General features: G+C 46.6%; 1 protein-coding gene across 4 annotated transcripts in view; it reads left to right on the top strand.

Annotated features, from left to right (window-relative positions):
- Positions 1–17,694, top strand: part of CASK (peripheral plasma membrane protein CASK) — an 842,400-nt gene that overhangs the window by 365,561 nt on the left and 459,145 nt on the right. For 2 of the 4 annotated variants that reach the window (XM_075682288.1, XM_075682290.1), the window contains exons 8-11: positions 5,653–5,775; positions 14,590–14,673; positions 16,191–16,299; positions 17,509–17,630. In XM_075682288.1, coding sequence (XP_075538403.1) covers positions 5,653–5,775; positions 14,590–14,673; positions 16,191–16,299; positions 17,509–17,630 — 438 coding nt within the window. The remainder of the gene's footprint in view (positions 1–5,652; positions 5,776–14,589; positions 14,674–16,190; positions 16,300–17,508; positions 17,631–17,694) is intronic. The other 2 variants (XM_075682289.1, XM_075682291.1) reach the window with 1 other exon arrangement.

A 17,694-nucleotide genomic window follows, 5' to 3' on the forward strand; every position in this document is an offset into this window, starting at 1 on the left:
TTTGCTCCATCTCAATTATGGTAAAAAATAACCGGTTAGACTAAGAGTTACTTGATTGAAATAATTTATTAAAGTGACCACATAAGGCGCCACTGAATAATTGAGTCAATGTTAAACCGTAATTGATTAATTTCACGTTATTTTTTCTCGCAGCCTTTACTGCACGAATGCAGTAACTACAGCGAGCTAGCCTGGTTCTTTCAATGTGTCCTCTGCAGCCATTCACACGTTTTTTTTCTCTTCCCAAACAATTGCTTTTTTTTTTAAATTTTGGTTGGTTATCGTCCTTTGTTTTCTTGTGAAGGCATGGGCATCGACAGCGAAAACTCGCTCGTTCTGAGCACTGGAGGGAAGGGGGATGTTGTAACGTGCGAACACATTGCGCACAAGACTGGTTCTCCCTTGCCGCACTTCTAGCACCTGTGTTGTCTACGAAGCGTAGCGTTTCACTATTGCGGAGGCTCGGAGGTGGCGCTTCCGCCAGGCCCAATAAGAAGCTGAACATAAATCAGCGGCCGTTGATGTCGAGCAATAGCAGCGTCGGTTCAGCTCATCAGCAAGCGTCAGGTGGAACGTTAGGATGAGGTAAGTATAACACTGAGCAGCCCTGCTGGCCTGTATGAACGTGCGCATACTCAAGGCTCTTGCGTGGCACGGACGTGCTCGTTCTACTGCCGTTCTTTCCAAATTCAAGTGCTGAAGACTGTATCGCCGGTTACAGTTTGTATCGTGAAAAAAAGTAACTAGTTCGATACAATGGGTTACTAAAATGTAACTGAATTACAGAGAGCGTTGCCGAGTAAAAACAATCGACAACTTACAAAACTACCAAAGAAATTTCATTGATTACAAGTAATTATTTACGTGTAGCTATTTACGTACAAGTCTGATTCGAAGTCAGTTAAGCTAAAAAAAAACATTATTGGTCAGGTTTTTCTGCGGCAGCTGCGCGAAATATGGTGAGCAGTTGGCCATTAGGAAACAGCTGGATTAACGTGAGGCAGAACAACATGGCTGCCCGCACAATTACCGAGCAGCGTGATGAGGTGTTCGGAATAAAACGCGGAACCTACATTCGCTTTGCTCTATCAGTCCGTTTATTAACAATATGCAGCGCGAAATACAGCCATAAAGAAGGCACACAGATACACCTAACATGCGCTTGTGACTCGTATCTGTGTGTATTCTTCGTGGTTGTACCATTGTTCTACATTGTCATTAAGTAAGCACGAACTTGCCCAGCAACATGTCATTCAGCAGTCTATCGCCCAAGCCATGCTTTGCTATTCCAAACGCAGGTTCATTTAGCTTTCCCCAAATCTTTAAATCTCAATTCCTATGACAGGATAACTAGATCCTTGTTTTTCTCTGCATGGATATTTTGTGGCCATAACAAAACATGCTGAATTATAACTGCGAGTCGGCCTAGTTGGAACATATTCATATTTATACTTTTTGTGCGCAAACAAACAGGGACGAAGAATAGGGGCAACACAAGGACGAGCGCTTTTGGTTGGTTATCGTCCTTTGTTTTCTTGTGAAGGCATGGGCATCGACAGCGAAAACTCGCTCGTTCTGAGCACTGGAGGGAAGGGGGAAGCGCTCGTCCTTGTGTTGCCCCTATTCTTCGTCCCTGTTTGTTTGCGCACAAAAAGTATAAATATGAACATGCTGAATTGTTTCTGCTTTGTTTCCTGACGCTACAGACGAATGGTAATCGGCAAATTTTTGCCTCATGATACCGCCTTCAGATAATCAGACGCGCATATACGGGTTCGAACAGTAGTGCTCAGCGCTTTGAAGTATCATCGGCTTCGCTATTTTTGTTTTCACTTTTTGAATATAGTTACATAGCTAGTTTCCTCTCCGACTGCCTTATCCAGCTTCTCTTATCCGTAGAAATGTTTCCTTGGCTGCCACATGGACACCCTGTCCACTTATGATAGCCAATCGACGTGATAACGAGATGATAGCCGCAGCGATGGTTGATCGTGGACGCCACTTATGCAATAAAGTTTTCTAAGTATTTGACCGCTTACGATTATTATAACCGCATTCGAGCACGTCAATTTCGCCGAACTGCTGGAAAAACTGTGTTTGCCCGTCACTGTTCAAGCTTTCTGTTTAAATAAAACAATAAAGATGACTGGGCGTAAGTCGTCGCCATTTTACGAGTTTCATCGCACGGTCACACGGCCAGGTGACCGCAATCTGGAGCGTTCGTTTAGAATCGCAACTCTCGCTGAGAATGAAAAGAGCAACCTGAAAGCAGTCAGCACTATCGCGTCGGGATGTTGGTGTGATCGGGTTTGAAAACTCTCTTAAGCATTGTGACGATTTCGCACGAGTTCCAAGTTAACAAATTATATTTGTTCGCTTTCAAATGCTTTAAACAATGATGTTAACAGAACAGCGCTATCCATATCTTGGTGAAAAGTTACCGATTAGTAAGCTTTTCGCGTTAATTTATTTTAGCTTGCCTATTTCGGGCAATTTTCGTAAAATACTTGAGGCACTAAGGCAAAATTCTGTTTTCTGCAGTCGGTATAATTTATATCTTTAAGTGCAACAAGTGGCATTGAAACTTGTTTAGCTGTTGTCTAATGAGAGCATTAATGCGTTTCATTCGCGTTGGAAGAGATAAATCAGAGTTGACCTCGGGTAACTGGCAAGCACGAACCTAGATTGGCAAAGAGCAATAAAGGAAGGAGAAGAAAAAGTAAAGCGAGTAAGAGCTCGGGTGCGTTCTTTCCCGTCCGGGGTTTCCAGCCTTGCCCTTCACTACCTTACATCCCCTTTATCCCTTGCGTGGTGGCGCCGCTAGCGGCGAGGAATTGAGAAAGGCTGTTAAAGTCTTCGCCGCCGAACGACAGAGGGCAGCACGTTGGCCGCATTACCTCCAGGACACACTTCGGAAATGCTTTGATTTCTGCGTTTCCAGTTTTTTGCGGGTTTGAACCTTCCACCGCGTCGTTTCGGGCCAAAAAGGGGGACATTCGCGCAAGGATGGGGTTCTTCGATTTCATGTCTTAGTGAACGTGTCACTTTCGCTTTCCGGCTAGTCAAATTTTTTCCGCTGGAAAGCTCGCGCCTCCCGGGAGATTATACCCGTGTCACACGGGCGTTTGGAAGGCCTTCCAACCGATAGTCAGTTTACTCAAAGGTCAAGTTCGAGCTGCTACACGTGCGGTTTCGAAGGCTGCCGAGTCAATAGTGTATCGAGTCAACGGAGCACCTTACAACTCTATCGAAATCTCGATGGCCTTTGAGCGACGGAAACGGAAACAGTGCGAACATGCCCTCTCGTTCACAGTGTGCTTATATTATCGGTTAGAAAGAACAAACCAAACCAAAATGCTCTAAAATATTATATATGAGTGTTATTAATTATTCAATAAAGTATTTTTGCCACTTGATGTGTGCGAACTGCACATACTCTCGACAACAGCGACATGCAGCGACGCAAACGTTGCCGCAGTTTCGGTACTCAACAACTTAAAAACAAAAACATATATGTATGGCAATGTATAAACATTTCTTTAAATGTATAAACTAACATAAAAGAAATTATAGTGTTTTTAAGTGGTTTTAATGTTGCTTAACTTTTCGTGACATGAAAACAAAGACAAAGATCCGCAGCGCCACACAATTTTGCGAGAAACGCCTGAACCACTCAGTGGCCTTTCGAAAGTGCCGTGTAGCAGCGCGACAACTCCTTTGAGTCGATAGAGTTGTGGCGTTTCAAAGGCCGTTGACTGGAAGGCCTTTCAAATGTGCCCGTGTGACACAGGTATTGACGCGCGAGAGCGTTTGTTTAAGAACGACCGTTTGTGTCTGGTTGTCTTGCTTCATAGAAATGTTCGTATATTGAATTTCGAACTCCGGAGAAAAAAATATTCATTAGGCCGCAAGAGGGGGAAGAAATAATAAAGTTCCACCGATTTATTCTTTGTGTATGTGCATATGTGCTTTCCTCAGCACACACCAGCTGTACGAATTAACACGTAACGAAATATAAAGAAAGAAGGCTCGCAATGCAGGTCCTTTTGGCGAATGGCTTGGTGTTGCTACGTTGCCTTAAGAAAAATGTCTAAAAAAATGTCTAAATACATCACCAATTCCACCTAATAAAATATTGATGACACTTTGATTCTTATAATAATCATGAATACTGTCACACCCCACTACGAAAAATTTCTTCTCAATTTGCTCTGTAACTACACTTTTCAGAGCCAGTGGACTGTTGTTCTCCGGCGATTGGATAGCCCGATCGCAGCAAATACAGCGTTCTACTTGGCTGCCTTGATCGTAGAACAACAGTAGAGAAACGGAACCGTGTCGCTAGCTCTTTTTTGCCGCAGTTGGCGCATTTATAGGCAGGATATGAGCGCGGCTGAATGGATCGTACGAATCGCAGCTTCTTCGGAAGGATGAGTACGTCTAATGCCTACAGTCGACGCGACATGGTAATTGAACTACACTTATCGGTGGCCTGGTTGCCTTGTCCTCGGTAATCGGTAGTTAGTGGGAACCAACGCACTAAAGAAAGGCAGACCGGACAAGCGCCAACCTCGTCGGTTCTGCTCCATTTGTCTTACACGTGTGCGTGCTGTCGTGGGCGGTCAGTTCCAGAAGACGAACCGACCGGCCCACTAACTACTACCGTTAAGCAGCAAGATAAGCCGACAACTGTGGCAACCTATACTGACGTGGTTATAATTGGTAAATTGGTAATGTGGGTGACCGGAGCAACATGGCTCGCATGCGGTCCTCATTTCTTTTATTCCTACGGAGTTTTGCGCTGATGAAGTTAAGAGTTGGTAGGGAAGCTAAGTGGTGCGACTTGGTTAAGGAACGTGGTATATACTGCAAATACAAACGCTACTTCAGTAGTGCACCTCCTTGCCTGTGTCAGTGACCTAACGAAGACTTATTTTTTCTACGAATGCCAGGGAGGAGAACGTGAAGGGGGCGGGGGGGGGGGCGTTAGAACTACTGTTGATAGTTTCGGGAGCTGTTATTTTCCACTTACGTAAAAGGCAGTTCTTGTTTTTCGCTCGTGTATACTCAAAAAAAAAAAAACGGACCAGTGGTCTTGGCTTGATGGCTTCCCTACAACACAAGACGTAATTGCATTTCTTTGGTACACTTCGCTCTCACATATCCCGACAGGCAAAGCTATTTCATTCCAACGGCAAATAACACCGAGTAATCTTTGCTTGCCAGTTATTTCATCAGGCTTCACGCCATCCTGCGTTGTGCATTACGTGCTTCGAAGATAGATGCTCATTCCTGTTATACCACAACAGAGAGAACAAATGCACTAACAAGAACGACCCGCTCGAACTATTTTAAAACTTTCTTGCAGTAAGCTTCTTTTCTACCTGAGCCCAGAGTAGGGACTACTCCTTTTGTACATTATATTATGTGCTTATATAATTTCTGCTCATCAATATAGAATACACGTTTCAGTTTGAATTTTTGAGGAACGATGTTAATAACAGCAACGACAGTCTTACGTTAACTGTGGGTGATCTGCAGTGGTAATCGACCATGACAGCGTAGACGAGACATGCGGTACCTTACCTTCACCAGGCGTGCTTGTGCGCCGCGCTTTCATGTCCGCCCGTGTTCCTTGTTCACCCTGCGCAGCTCACCGGTCGGCAGTGGGACCAAATCAGCGAGTACGGAAAGGACGTCATACAGCGAATGCTCTGCATCGACCCCCAGGAACGGTACACCGTCCAGGAACTGCTCAACCACCCTTGGCTCAAGGTAGGTACCGTCTTTTCAGTCCCCGTGTATGTTACCTTTGGTATATAGCAAGTGCTTGGAATAGGGTGCGGCTCTTAAAGAGACCCTGAAACGATTTTGACGATTTTGTACAAACGTACTGCAATCTTAGGATTGCTCCTTCTGATCATTAAGTGACAAATTTAAAGGCTAACTGCAACGAAGTTATGGATCGCGTAAAAAGCCCCGTTTTAGATAATTTAGACATACAGTAGCCTTTGTGGAAATTTTTACGCTTGAAACGCGAGTGGGCGCTTCACAAAACGCTCGCAAAAATCGGTTTTTCATACCGAAACTGAGGAAAAAAGGCGACGCCTTTATCGGTCACCGGAAATGACGGACTATGCAGACTGTAGAGGACTAGTCTCCTTCCCTTTCTTGTATACCGTTTCAGTGTAGGTCCCGCATGTCTTCTAGCCACAGAGTTAGTATACTTTACTACCTGGGGCGCTATAACGTAAAACTATTCCAAACATTTCTATTCCAATTCTGCCATCACCCCTCCGCGATTGGTCAGATTTTTTTTGGACCACCCCCAGTTCACCTGTCTGTCACGCGATGTCACGAAAACCGCGATAGCTTCCTATCTGATATGACGGGTACACACTGACTATGCATGATTTGACCGAACAATAGAAAAATAGTTCTTTTTGATTCAACGCCTTTACGCCGTTAGCCCTCGGCTATTGGTCAAGAGTTTTCAGGCTGCACCCACATCCCCTGCCTGTCACGCGACGTCGCAAAAACGCAAAAATTCATCGCGTCAAAGTGACGTGTACGCGTTAAAGATGCATTAATATGCCGAACAAAACTGAATTTTCTTCGGAATAGCCACAGGATGCCCCGTTCCGAAAGGAATAAAAGATGGCTGCCGCCGATCGCTCAGGCACTGGCTACTCGCACCTGCCGAAGAGCATGAGTTTATTTTCGTATAATAAAACTTTTTGTCTGGCCGTGTAACGTTTTCGAGTGCTTTCGGCACGTTTACGATCTCGTTATGCCAATTATTCTTAGCTGAGGATCCGTTTTAGCGTCGTTCTTAAGCTCCCGTTGCATGCCACCGCGATTTTCGACCAGCCACCGCAAGCTAAGGGAAAGCGGACCAGTCAACGACGCCGGCACCACCCTCTTCATCCGGTTATCGATTTTCAGTGCAGTGGCTCGGCCCCATCGAATCCCTCTCCACTTGAGCGTGCTCCTCGCCTCTTGTCAGCCAATTAGATAAGACAAGCTGCTCAGCGTAGGCAGTGTTATTCGTTTTTAAAGCAAGCAAAAGTGACCTCCAATAACGAGGAGAGCGTTTGATTGGTATGTTGAGACAACGACGCGAGTGACCGCTAGATGCTTGCGTCGGCGGTTACGCAAATTTGGCGTCAGGAGCTTGGAATAAAAACATATTGGAATAGTTTCACGTTATAGGGCCCCTGCTTCATGCGCTCTGCCAACGCCGTTGCGCGCCTACAAAGTTCTTCTAAAGGGCCCCTGAAACGGTTCGGACAAATTTTGTGGAGCGTAGGGTACAGCTTAAGTAGAAAATTCGCACCACAATGTAAGTGAAGCGTTGCGTATTAATAGAGCTACAAACGATTATAAGTTACCCTCCTCCCTAGCCATGCTTTTCCTCCTCAACTCGTTCGCCGAGCGATCGGGGCTAAACTCCGCCTTCACTGGTTCTGCGTCACGATGCAACGTCACATCGTCCACTTCCGGTTGTTTTGGAGCCCGCCCCCACCCGCGCGAAACGTCTCCGCTAGCGGCTTGGCCGTCAACCCGAAGCTAGAGCTATTGAAGCAGCGTGTGTTGCGAGCATTCTGTCGTAGCGCCGAACGTGTCTGGTATTCCGGTAATCACCCACTAGCAGAACGTTTCGACGAAATGGTGATGAAGGAACTTTAGCGTAGACGTACGTGAGCTGCCTGATCGGTCTCCACGGTCCAGCCACCCGTTGGCGCAGAGCTTAACCAGCCAAAGAAAGAGCTAATATTGCTCTAACCAAGTGTAAAACATCTTGAACATTTACAAAAACAACGTGTTAACGATTGGACTTCTGCGACAAATTTACACCAACAGCAAAGAAGAATATATTTTGTTACTGCTACCGAGTGTGGTTGAGCTCTATGCCACCAGGTGGCTGCACCGTGCAGACCATTCACATTTGCGCTTCCGGTCATCCCCTGAAACGACATGCAAGGGGACAGGGCCAGGACCTGTCCCCTTGCGCTTGCGTTTACCCTAATACCGGACTCGCGAAACGCTATTGCGTTAGTAATCTTGCGGTGTAAAGTGACGGCCGCAATCGCGCAAATCCTGGCGCCCACCGGATAGCAGCTGTCCAATGCGCTGCAGCCAGTCCGCTCGTCTCCTGGTTTGCAGAAGGATACGATGTCGCAGCTTGACATATTGCCAGTCGCTACGTTTGCAGTCCACAACGCAACAAAGTCGAATCATAGCGCTCGTGAAAAGACAGACCGACACTGACTGTGGAGCTCTCGTCAAAGACAGCGCACGTTGTAACACAAGCAGACGACACTTGCCGTGTTCCGGAAGTGCTTAAGTGTACTGAAAAATTGTTCTTGTGCATTCTCTTTATGTTACTTTCTTTTTATAAAAAACAAATGAACTAACATTCCATCTGTTACAGACATCATTTGTTTACCATAAAGTTGGGAAAATTATCGATCACGCGCCCTGGTGAGCCAATCGGATAGCTCTCCCCGCTGACGTCATATGGGCGATTTCGGTCATATGGGTAGGGGCGGCTTAAGATTCGCCCAACAGTGTGCTGCGATCGGCAGCGATGTGCATTTTTAAATCGTTATAATAAATTACTCGCCTTACGCAGATCACTTAGATGTGTCAATTAATGATCAGAAGAACCTACCCTAACGACTCAGTACGTTTGTAGAAAATCGTCCAAATCGTTTCAGGGTCCCTTTAATGCGAAGTGTTCTCCCAGTTCAGCCGGTTTTCTCTAGTTATCCACGTTCAGCAGCAGAGCCTCGATGCGTTCTACCTCCGCTCGAAGAGCGCTCGGGTGGCCAAGCTAGAGACGCAGTGCAGTACGTCTGGCTTAAAGAAGTACTGGCACAAAAATTTTCGATCTTGTTTTTTCTGCTGTATTAAGTAGCTAATGACCCAGTAATCACTGCACGACACATGATTTGCTTCAGAGCGCGAAGGGTAATTATTTGGAGCCTTGTTTGATGAGACCAGTCCGAGTTTCGGTTTCAGAGAGCAACGAGATTCGTCAAAGAAGCAATGTAAACACAGCTGGGCACGTGATCGCACAAAACTGCGACGTGCACACGGCAGCGCGCACGTCACAGACGCTTTACAGTCTAGTGTGGCTGGCGCGGGAATGCACGCCGCAGCAGCTGGAACGGGGTGCATCGTGCGTTAGTTTGGCTGACCAGCAGCGTGCTGGTGGCATATAAATACAGTTAGGTATCACCGAAGCGTGCGTGTTGTGTTTGCGCCTTCGACAAACAAGGAAGCGCGAGCTTGCCGTGCACTGGGCGTCTTGCGCTGGAGCTTGAGGTATAGTAGTGGCGCCTGGTGGCGGTGCGCGAAAAGTTATCTGGGTAGTACCGGCTTGGGTAGTATTGAGCCCTGGCTGTGGCGAAGCTCGTTTCTAGCCTGAGTTTTGCGTCGATTCGCACTTTTTTCTGCCCTGTTGCGAGTACGAAAAGGCTCGTCACTTCACACATACCACGCTGACCACGCTGCGAGCTAGCCGCAGGAGGGGGATAGAAGACCTATGGGCCCCGGGTACCAGACGACCTAGCTACGCCACTGCCGCAGCCTATAGTTTAACGAAAACGGGCTCTCTGTGAGACGTAATGCTGGAAGCAGAAGGAATCGGCGACGCCGATCCGGAAAGACCTAGCTCAGCCTCGAAAAAGCGTCACCGTCGTTACTCTTCTGCGTCGTGTGCTGCCATGAACAAGAAGGCCTGAATCCCAATATCAGATTCTACCGTTTTCCTTCAAGGCCTCACGAAGCGGAGCGTCGGGCCCGCTGGATAGCTGCAGTTCGTCGCGCTGGGTAAGCGAAACTTCGCACCATGCTGACTGCTTTGCCTGTCTTGAAGTTTGCCTGATTATCTGCGTTCCAAAATTCGGTCTTTGACACCCACAGTCCCGATAGCAGACCGACATAGCAGCATGTATGGCTGGTGATTCACGATTCGAGACAATGAGACAGCGACAATTAACAATTCGACTGGCGCGAAGTGGTGAAGTGACCAGATGTGTGCAAATGATCGCAAGTGGTCGGGCTGATTCGGTGACAGTTCACTACCCCCTACGAGCAGCACAGGTTAGAGAGTTAAATGGGCTCATCCTTGGCCCCAAGCCAGCACGTTGAGGCAGCGCAGCAAGACAATATTGATTGCAGCACATCGATGTTCGAATGCTGTCATTAAAAGCTACATCAAGCGAACAGCGCACGAGCTCGCGCTGCAGCGCGATTTGCACGTATGTTACTGCGAGCTCATATGCATTGCATCAGTTATTTCCCAGTTGCTAAAGGGACATGGCCGCTACTGCAATGCAGGCATAAGTACTTGTCTAGCGCCATGCAGTCAACAAAGATTGCAGAAGGCCCGCCGTTTCGCGGCATGTCGAAGGACCGCTGCCGTCGCGGCGCGTACAATCGTGCGCTCGAGCAGTTCCGTACACATGAAGTCTGCTTATCGCTGCTGTGAATTCATTTATAGCAAGCATTTCCTTGCGTTTGTGCGCCTAAATCTAGCAGCGTGCAAACCTTACCTGAAGTTCAACTTCGTACGGGACTCGCTTCACTTGCGATTGACACCGCGCTAAAACTTCGCCGCTTATTTCTTGAACGGCGTACACGTATTCGGCTTTTCATAATTTCTTGCCTTTACGCAGCGTGCCACCCCTGAAAAAATCTTCGGCACCCGATATTCGCTGCAAGCTGTGGTACAACAAAACCGAAAGTGGCGGGCCCAGATTGTAAACGTGCTTTCCGAAGCAGACGACCGATCTTGGTACTACCCAGTTCAGGACAGAGGGCGCTTTTTAGCACCATTTTCGTAGCGCCCCCTGGGCAATGCAAGAACCCCCTTGTGCGCTTGCTCTGCGGTAACACGCCAGAAATCTCTAATAGACTTTAGTGTGTCTGCTATACCGGCAAACGGGGGTGGTTTGGACGCATTGCCGGATGGACGGGGGCGTAAACGTGAGCGGCCGGAGTGGTGCAGCCGCCTGGTGGCATAGAGCTCAACAAGACAAACACATAGCTAAATTTGCAGTAACCTACTGTCTTCTGCTTCGCTGCTGAGGGAAATTTGCCGAAGCGGCGTAATTGTGAACGCAATTTCGCTGCTGTCGAAAATTTACACCGGCAGCTAAGCAGAATATAGTTATTGGCTCTGTATTTGTGTGGTTGAACTGTGTACCACTAGCTGGCGCCACCAATCTGGCCCTTCACGTTTACGCCCCCGCTCAACCGGAGAGCTGCCCGCGCTTGCCGGTATAATGGACGCAAATTCTCTGTTAGAGAGCTTTAGCGTGTGCGGTATTCAGGTAAATGCAAGCGGGCTGGTTGTTCTACCGAATGAGCGGAGGCGCAAACGTGAACGCCCTGCATGGTTCAGCCACCTGGTGGTACAGAGCTCAACCAGACAAACACAGATCTAAAATCATCATCATCATAATCAGCCTGGTTACGCCCACTGCAGGGCAAAGGCCTCTCCCATACTTCTCCAACAACTCCGGTCATGTACTAATTGTGGCCATGTCGTCCCTGCAAACTTCTTAATCTCATCCGCCCACCTAACTTTCTGCTGGCCCCTGCTACGCTTCCCTTCCCTTGGAATCCAGTCCGTAACTCTTAATGACCATCGGTTATCTTCCCTCCTCATTGCGTGTCCTGCCCATGCCCCCCCCCCCCATTTCTTTTTCTTGATTTCAACTAAGATGTCATTAACTCGCGTTTGTTCCCTCACCCAATCTGCTCTTTTCTTATCCCTTAACGTTACACCCATCATTCTTCTTTCAATAGCTCGTTGCGTCGTCCTCAATTTGAGTAGAACCCTTTCCGTAAGCCTCCAGGTTTCTGCCCCGTAGGTGAGTGCTGGTAGGACACAGCTATTATACACTTTTCTCTTGAGGGATAATGGCAACCTGCTGTTCATGATCTGAGAATGCCTGCCAAACGCACCCCAGCCCATTCTTATTCTTCTGATTATTTCCGTCTCATGATCCGGATCAGCCGTCACTACCTGCCCTAAGTGGATGTATTCCCTTACCACTTCCAGTTCCTCGCTACCTATTGTAAACTGCTGTTCTCTTCCGAGACCGTTCCGAGACGAGATCTCAAATGGCAGTAACCAAATACTCTACTTCGTTGCTGGTGTAAATTTTCGGCAGATGCGTAATAGTGAACACGTTGCCTTCTTAAAATTGAAATGTATTACACTTGGTTACGGCAATAAAAGTTCTGTGTTTGGCTTGTTAAGCTCTGCACCTCCAGCTGGTTGCACCGTGCCGGTCGCTCAGGCCGCTCACGGTTGCGCTAGAGACCATTCATCACAGCGGTAGTAGTATGGAACGGCTTTAGTTTATTCCTCGGCTCATCCGTTAAAACGCACAGACCGCCTACGGTTACCGCAATACCGGACACGCTCGGCACTACGACAGAACGCTCGCAACGCACGCTGCTTGGATAGTTCTCGTTCGGAATCGACTGCAAGGCGGCTAGCGGAGAGCTTGGGGAGACTTCGCGCGCTAGCTCCGAAACAACCGGAAGTGGACACGACCTCGCATCATGACGCAGAACTAGTTAAGGCGGAGCTTACCTCCAATCACTCGGCTGAGGAGAAAAAGCACGGCTTGATAAGATGATAACTTGTAATCATTCATAGCTATCTTAATGTGAGACGCTTCACTTCAACTGTGGCGCTAATGTTTTACTGCAGATGTACCCTACGCGCCTACAAATTTTGTCCTAACCGTTTGAGGGACCATTGAAGACGCAATCAGGATAGTTTATAGGTGAAGCAAGAGGAAGAGGTTTTACTTTTGCACTGCGAAATATGTATGCAGTGTGAAGTAGATCAGGTAGACAGCTAATACTACCAACTTCCTCGTTCTCTTCAGAATTCTGTGTGAAAATCCGAACGGGCCCTACGAATGGATCACACTCGGTCACGCGCTGTTATGCCAAGAGCTGCAGATATAAAAGTTACGTTGAGAAGACGTAAAGTAAATATGAGCACTACAAGGCATACCGTTTAATAGCGATAGCCACTTATACAATAATAAACGTGGTATGTGTCGAGGATGTCTGTCTGTTTATAACCAAAAAAAAAAAAGAAGAAAGAAGCCGTGGACCACATTTTTGTTCCCAGACGGGTTTTTAAACTTACGGCTTAGAAGTGTTTTAATATTTACATGAGCGTCTAGAAACCCTCAATAATATTATTTCTTGCCAAAAGACTCCGTAGATAGAAAATTATTACTAATTCTTAGCAGGAAGTATTCATAGCCCATATTTTACTTCGGCCACGTACTAAACCTTCTACTAAACTGATTAACCCCCTTAATCAACCGATTTACGATGACATGGGAAGATAATTTGTATATAACTTTACATATGTCTCGCCGAGAGTGTCCCCCACGAAAGCACATGTTGTTTCGTTTGCCTGATAGCTGCTTAATTTATAGTATGACAGATATGAACATGTGTGAAGCATTCTGAAATTAACTTTTTTTAATGGATTGGTACGAAAATTTCGCGTGCAGGCGCACGCACGGAGAGGGAGAGAGAGAGAGGCTTAAAAATTGTCATAAGCCACTTTACCCATTGTGCCCATAATTTTATTTTGTTTGATTCTACGGTGACGTGGAAACCACCGGAAAAGCGCACGTATTTTTAACCATGCAGCTAGAGTAAGTTCTTTCAAGAGAGCGTCGGTCACATGTGTGTCTGTTTGGGTCAGAGGGCAATTTTTTCATACATGTAACATCCGCAAAGGATTTTGTGATAACTACCTGTTTTTGTGGTGCCTCTGACAATTTCATGAAGCCGATGGTTAGTAAAAAAGGACGAGAAGGGCTGTACGAATCCGACATTTTTGAAAAAAGATTTCCCAACCGGCGTGCATATGTTCTTATTGCAACTCTGCAATGACAAATACTGATATTCAACTTTCTGTGGGAACGTAGCCACCAGTTTGTACGTAGGTTAATGAGGTCTCCGTATCTGTTAAACAAATCTTGTAAGGTAAATTGCATCGCAGTGACGGCCGGGACTTCATTTTCAATGCAAAGGCCTTGTATTCATGTTTCAGTTGCTGGTAGGTCTAGAAGGCCAAGGAAAGTAGTTCAAACTGGATGCCCTAAAGTCGGCATAGGAAGCATCATAACCTACTCTATTGCGCCATGTGTCTGCGCTGTATCACGCGTAGTGCTGTAGTTCCATGTAATGTGCTCTAACGTACCATATAGTTGTACTGTAGATACGGTGCCAGGCATCTGTTCTCCACGTCGACTTTCAGTTCGTGAAATGAGTGGGTATCAACAACGCTGGGTTACCAGTCAAATAAGGCGGGGACACGTCTCCTCGTTACGGATAGCGTTAAAGATAGTCCTCGTGTCTCTGCTAATTTCAGTGAAGTGGACGTTACTTGTCGAACTCCCGAACATACGCAGCTCTGTTATTGAACTTGTGATCTCGTCGTAGTCACTTTCGTTTATACGTCAAGCTTGCTTGATTACATTTGCAGCAAGTAAGTTCTCTTCTTTTTTTTTCTTTTTGATGCCACACCAGGATCGGGATCACTGCGCACCAAGGGTACACCTCCAGGAAACTGTGGACGAACTCCGGAAATTCAACGCTAGGAGAAAGCTCAAGGTGAGCACGGCAAGGCTATGAACACAAAAAGAAAGTAAACTAACTTTGGCCGTATAATGTTCTTGTTTGTTCGAATGTATTTGGCACTTTCGGGCGAAGTAAAAATTGAAAGAGGGAAAGTGAATAAATACAGCGATCTGGGTGTGGGAAATCACACAACCAGGTGTTGAGGAATCCTAACAGTTTTCAAATTTACAGGCCACCTAAGCCGCTCTAGATTCATGCAGGCATGTGGAATACACTGTAACCATAACGTTGTCTCAGAGAGATTTATTTAATTTTTTAACTGATTTATAGGCTGAATTTATCCTTTAAAAGTGACTACAGAAGGTTTTAGAGACGCCACGGTAGAAGGTTCCGAATTTTTTTCGGCAGCCTCGAATGCCTGGAAGAGGTTTCTTTTTTTTTTTCTCGAGTTATCCTTTGCTTACACAGGGCGCGTGTCACGAAGAGGAGGCTAGCATAAGCCTATTCTTATATGTTCGCTGGCCACGCAGTAACTGCCTTCTTCATAATTATGTACTCAGCCCAATCTCGCCTTAAAACCATGAGGCACGAGCGCGCAATAATTAACCCTTGTGCGACTGTCAGGGCATGACACGTAAAGACACTTTGGCACTCCGCATGTAAATGGACCGCCTCAAGCTCAATGTTTCGTGCCATTGTGCGCTCAAGTTCACGGTTTAGATCTACTTAACCATCAAGATTTTCCACTAGACCACTGAATTCTTCGAAGAGTAACGTTCGTCTGCCGAGCACTCGGTGGTTTACAACCTGCCTCAGTGATATAACATTGTCGCAGTTTCGCTCGCTTTTGATCCACAAGCCACGCTACAGGCAATGCGTAATTACGAGGACTTGCAACATCCGTGAGTACGAATGCACAGGCGTGACTCACGCATTCAATTCTGGTTCAGTCTGTGAGCCGGCACAAGGCCGGAGTCTCAGCTATAGCGTGTATATACGTAGAGGGATAGGCCAAGAATCGGGCAGCAGGAATACACATAAGACTTTGAGGTGCTCCATGAAAACTTACAAAAAAGATCATGTCGCCAAGCAAGAGTAATACGTAACTGAAAAGTCAGACTAACTCAAACCAGAGAGAGCCCACACTTCCATCCGTTTCTCGTGGTATACCGTTAAAGTTGCAGTGAGCCCAGTTATGGCGCCATCCGAGAGGGCAATTTGTTTAACGGCGCGCAACTGAGCACCTTACTAAGGTAAGCTTAACTAAAACGAGCCTTAGCGATGGACTACTCAGCTCAACTGAATACCATCTGAGCGCCTCATCTTCGCCGTGGGGGCGCTCACGGAGAAAGGCGCCTTTCTTTTTTTTCTAATTGTCTCTTGCTCGTCTTGAAGTTATCCCTACTGCTAGTCTAGTTTCCGGATTGTGTTTCCAAACTTGCACAAGTTCTGCTGTTTTTGTCTTCCTGTCGTACAATTCAAGCGCAAGGCTTTGTCTCTCCTCCCGCTCTTCCGAACGATCGTGACTTGCTCCTGTTTCCTTTTCGCAGGGTGCTGTGCTAGCAGCGGTGTCCTCCCCAAAATGGACGAGTTTCTACAGTGACCCAGCCTTAGACGCAGCTTTAGACCAAGGCATTGAGGAAGAAGTGACTGCCATAGGTGGGTTTGCACCTAAAGCTTCAGTGAAGAATCACTAGCATCTGTGGTGCTTCGTTACAAACTGCCTGCATAACTTCTTGTTTCTAGGTCTGCTAGTTTGATGGGGCATTTTGCCACCCATTGGGGAAGACAGAATTAGTTTCAAAGAGGCATTTGAATAATTTATGTAGATTAGCTTAAGTTAAATAATCATTACTTTAGGGAGCTAAGATGGGCGACTTATTTTACAGGCGTAGCGCTGGCTCTGTTGCTCATAATAATGCGGACTCAAAATGTCGATGCAAGCCGGGGATAAGCATGCGCATTTACAATTTAAAGGAATTAAATAGTTGCAGATCCAACATTGTAGCGTAGCTTCGTGTAATCCTTCTGTGTCAATGTCGCTAATAAGGGTTATTTCTTGTACTCGTCTAATAAGTACTTTCCGAGCACATTCAACAGAAACAATAAATTGAATTCCTAACGAATCTCTGACATTATCTCTGACTTCCACGGTTTTTCTAAAGAGCGTCGCGATGGCGTGATGTCGACAAGGCATCACATACCATCCGTAGAATTTGAGCATGTATACTATTAATCGTACATGTACAAACGTGCGATTTGCGATATGTGGCAACAACGGCAAAAGGTAATAAGAACGAAAGAGAACGCCAGGTTGCTCGAGTTTTACAGAAGTATTAACTTTATTTGAAAGTCAATATTAGAAACATTATAATGAAGGTTTGTACTTTCTTAGAAACGAAAGAATACCACCGGTTGGCGAAAAATTACCATGCCTCCTATGCGGCGCTTCCTTCTGTACCAAATATGCTTTGGTGGTAGCAGTACTCCTTTATGCTTGAATCATGCGCATTTATGTGCGTGTGTACGTGTGCACGTGTAAGCCTCGTCTTCAATTTCTACTTTCACTCGCTGTGTCCCCTAACTACTCTAGCTAAAAGGATTAGCGTTTCTCTCGGAACGAAAAACGCTCCGTATGCTCTTCTTAGCTCCAGTAACCAAATGCCGTGCTAAGTGAGTACTGTCGCTCACTTAGCACGTGCTCTTTCACGCTTGCTACAGGTCTTGCTGCACGCTTGTCCCTAGTGCATTCTGCGCACGTGGAAGTAGATTAGACGCGCGTTTACTGCTGGCATTGTCGTGAGTGCGTTTTGCCCTTTTCCCCTGCGTGTCCTCTGCCAACCTGCGTGGCGCTGCGCTTCGCAAAAGGAGCGGTGTCCACGGTTCTGGATAGCCTCGACGACATCCACTGCTTGACCGACTGCTCGGAACGGGACCGAGACTTCCTGCTTAGCGTGCTCGAGGACTCCCAGCTGCACGCTCTGCTGGACGTGAGTGGTGGATACCTTTCTCTGTCCCCCTTTCTTTTTTCAGGGAAAGTCGCCGCAATACAAC

The sequence above is a fragment of the Dermacentor variabilis genome, chromosome 2, assembly GCF_050947875.1.
Source record: "Dermacentor variabilis isolate Ectoservices chromosome 2, ASM5094787v1, whole genome shotgun sequence".
Taxonomy (NCBI): Eukaryota; Metazoa; Arthropoda; class Arachnida; order Ixodida; family Ixodidae; genus Dermacentor; species Dermacentor variabilis.